Source organism: Antrostomus carolinensis, unplaced genomic scaffold (assembly GCF_000700745.2).
Source record: "Antrostomus carolinensis isolate BGI_N321 unplaced genomic scaffold, ASM70074v2 scaffold32774, whole genome shotgun sequence".
Taxonomy (NCBI): Eukaryota; Metazoa; Chordata; class Aves; order Caprimulgiformes; family Caprimulgidae; genus Antrostomus; species Antrostomus carolinensis.
Window position 1 is genome coordinate 8,165 of NW_010313382.1, and position 2,377 is coordinate 10,541.

At 41.1% G+C, this 2,377-nt stretch overlaps 1 protein-coding gene across 1 annotated transcript; it reads right to left on the bottom strand.

Annotated features, from left to right (window-relative positions):
* On the bottom strand, positions 1–1,333 carry LOC114818547 (histone-lysine N-methyltransferase ASH1L-like). Its single transcript, XM_029084825.1, has 2 exons — positions 1,036–1,333; positions 1–312 (listed from the first exon to the last, which is right to left on the bottom strand). Exons 1-2 carry the CDS (start codon positions 1,220–1,222, stop codon positions 221–223), a joined length of 279 nt encoding a protein of 92 aa, XP_028940658.1. The 5' UTR covers positions 1,223–1,333; the 3' UTR covers positions 1–220.
* Positions 1,334–2,377: the final 1,044 nt, after the last annotated feature.

A 2,377-nucleotide genomic window follows, 5' to 3' on the forward strand; every position in this document is an offset into this window, starting at 1 on the left:
ATCAATACAAGGCACGCCCAACAACACACACACCATAAGAGCACTGCAGAGCAGGGCAGGGCAACCTGCCAACCCAGACATCTAAGTGCTAACTGTTTGTATATTTGTCAGTTTTCTGCTGCCCTCTTTTCCTTGGCTGGTGCAGAGGAAGTTGGGCTCCTGCCCTCAGTCCTCAGCAGACCTTGTAGCAGACTCCAGACCACAGCTTCCTCTCCTGGCATCACTTCCTGAAGCTGCTCTCCGGGATGGTGAGGGTGCGTCGCCTCAGTTTTCTTCCTGATCCTTCCTCCAGCAAGTAAGTGACATCGATAGCTGCAAGAGATCACAGGCTTTTGGTAAAGAAGGTGATATGAGGACCAGTTTTCCTATTCGTGGTTCTTTCAAGGATGTTTCCATCCATAGTTGTATTCAAAAGTCCACTGGACAAGGTGCTGAGCAACCTGATTGAAGCTTGAAGTCCTGCTTGGAGTCCAGATGACCTCCAAAGATCCTTCCAACCCAAATTATTCTATGAGTCCATGATTATTTTGCACTAACTCCCAGAACATGAAAGAGACTGGACAGAGCTCATCCTTTAAATTAAAGCTCAGGCTTTAAATTAAAACCAGAGCCATACTTAAACAGTGCTACTGCTGCACCCTTGCTCTACAGCTTAGACTGTGCCTACAGAAGTTACTTAGAACCCAGTGGAAAGCTCATTAAAGGTCAAAGGAGACTTTCCAATTTCTCTTCAATCTTTCTTTGCAAGTCTGTTAAGTTTCTCAGTTGTAAACATGGAACGATGGGGGAGAATTTGTCTTCAGAAAGTTTTTGTGGTTACTAAAAATACTATACAAAACACTGTGTCAGCTGTAAGAAATTTCATTTGGAATTAGTGGAAATTGCTACTACTGCAAAAGAAAACATTACTCCAAAGACAACTCATTATATTAATAAGGTCCACTAGCAATATATTCTGACAAAAGTATTTATTTTATCAACACTGCCTGCAGCAAACTAAAAACAAAGCTATAGAAGAAATGCATAAAATCTCACCATTTTTCCCTGGGATTTTCTCTAACAGGTTTAGCAGGATTTGATTAAGTCTCTCTCTCTGAACATGCCGCCTTTCCTCTGGAGTGCACAGCTGCCTGGTGTCAGAATTGCTTTCTTCCACTTTTTTATCTGTTTCACAGGTCTCACTAGAGGCTGCCTCTTTTTCTGGCTCCTCTAGACTAGGCATCTCACTTGAAGTTTGCTCTTGGTTTCCTAATACATCCTCAATAAGTGGAAGAGAATCTTCTTCTTGGTTTAAGTCTTTAATCTGTTGTTTTGAGCGATCTGTTTTCCAGGACGACCTAGCAGGAAAAGAAGGGTTTAAATACCACATTTTTTCAGACACTCACCTGAAAGGCCAATTATTAGTGAGTCAAGGACTTCTCAGCAGGTAAAGGTCATTCTGGAATCTCAGTCGTATGACTTCACGCGTGCATTCAAACCCACCGTTACGATCTACGGGAGGCTACGTTCCTATAACCGTGTTTGCATAACATCAAATGTAGACTTTGAAAAACAAATTGCTTTTTAATTTCAATTTGTAAAGGTTTTTTTATCTTCCAAAATAGTTGAGCTCAGCATTTACTGATGTTGTTTGCAACAGTCATGGCTCTTGATGTGTATTTTTAAAGTCTCTAAGAGAACTGAGAGAGGGCATTGGCCCTGTGACAAGGAGTCCCTTCAGGGATCTGCTCTCCCTGTGTGCAGGAAGGCTGGGTGCTCTTGTCCTGGGCTCTGCCATCTCCCACATTCAGTTCCTTCTGCTAACTTTTAAAATGGGTTCTGTCCTCTTCCTTACATACATTATTAAAGAACACTAAGGCTGCTTCTATATTCTGTTCCTCCTCACTGGCTCCCTTTTATCTCTTTGAGAGTTTAGAGGATTGCTTTAAACAATTTAAATTTATTATTTCCATGGCACCCAAGGTAAATGGGTAGGAAAAAGAGTGGACACTTGACAACCCAACAGATTATCTCATCTCTTCTCAACTAACATTCTGGTAGGTACGACTCACCTGCCTCCATTTCTCTTGTAGTTGTCTGGTACATAATGAGGCTAGAACAACAATAAAGATTATGGTTAATACCAAATAAAATTTACAGTGGAAGAAAGTGCTGGTCTACCTAATATTCTAGAAGCACCAATACAGGACTTGCCTACCTGACGCTTTGGAAATGCCAGTGCATGGCTGGCATTATCTTGCACATCAGACCAATTTCAAGGAGAAGGCATAATCATGTAATAAGGATAAATCAGAGCCAGAATTATTATCTGATTCTTCGTATCTTCTAAATAAATTTCAAGCCATAGACCATCATGATAAAAATCATCTTGTGCTTT

Coding starts and splice junctions, on each gene's coding strand:
- LOC114818547 (XM_029084825.1), bottom strand. CDS start 1,222: ATGCCTAGTCTAGAGGAGCCAGAAAAAGAGGCAGCCTCTAGTGAGACC. Junction 313..1,035: donor GAAAATCCCAGGGAAAAATG/GTGAGATTTTAT, acceptor GATCTCTTGCAG/CTATCGATGTCACTTACTTG.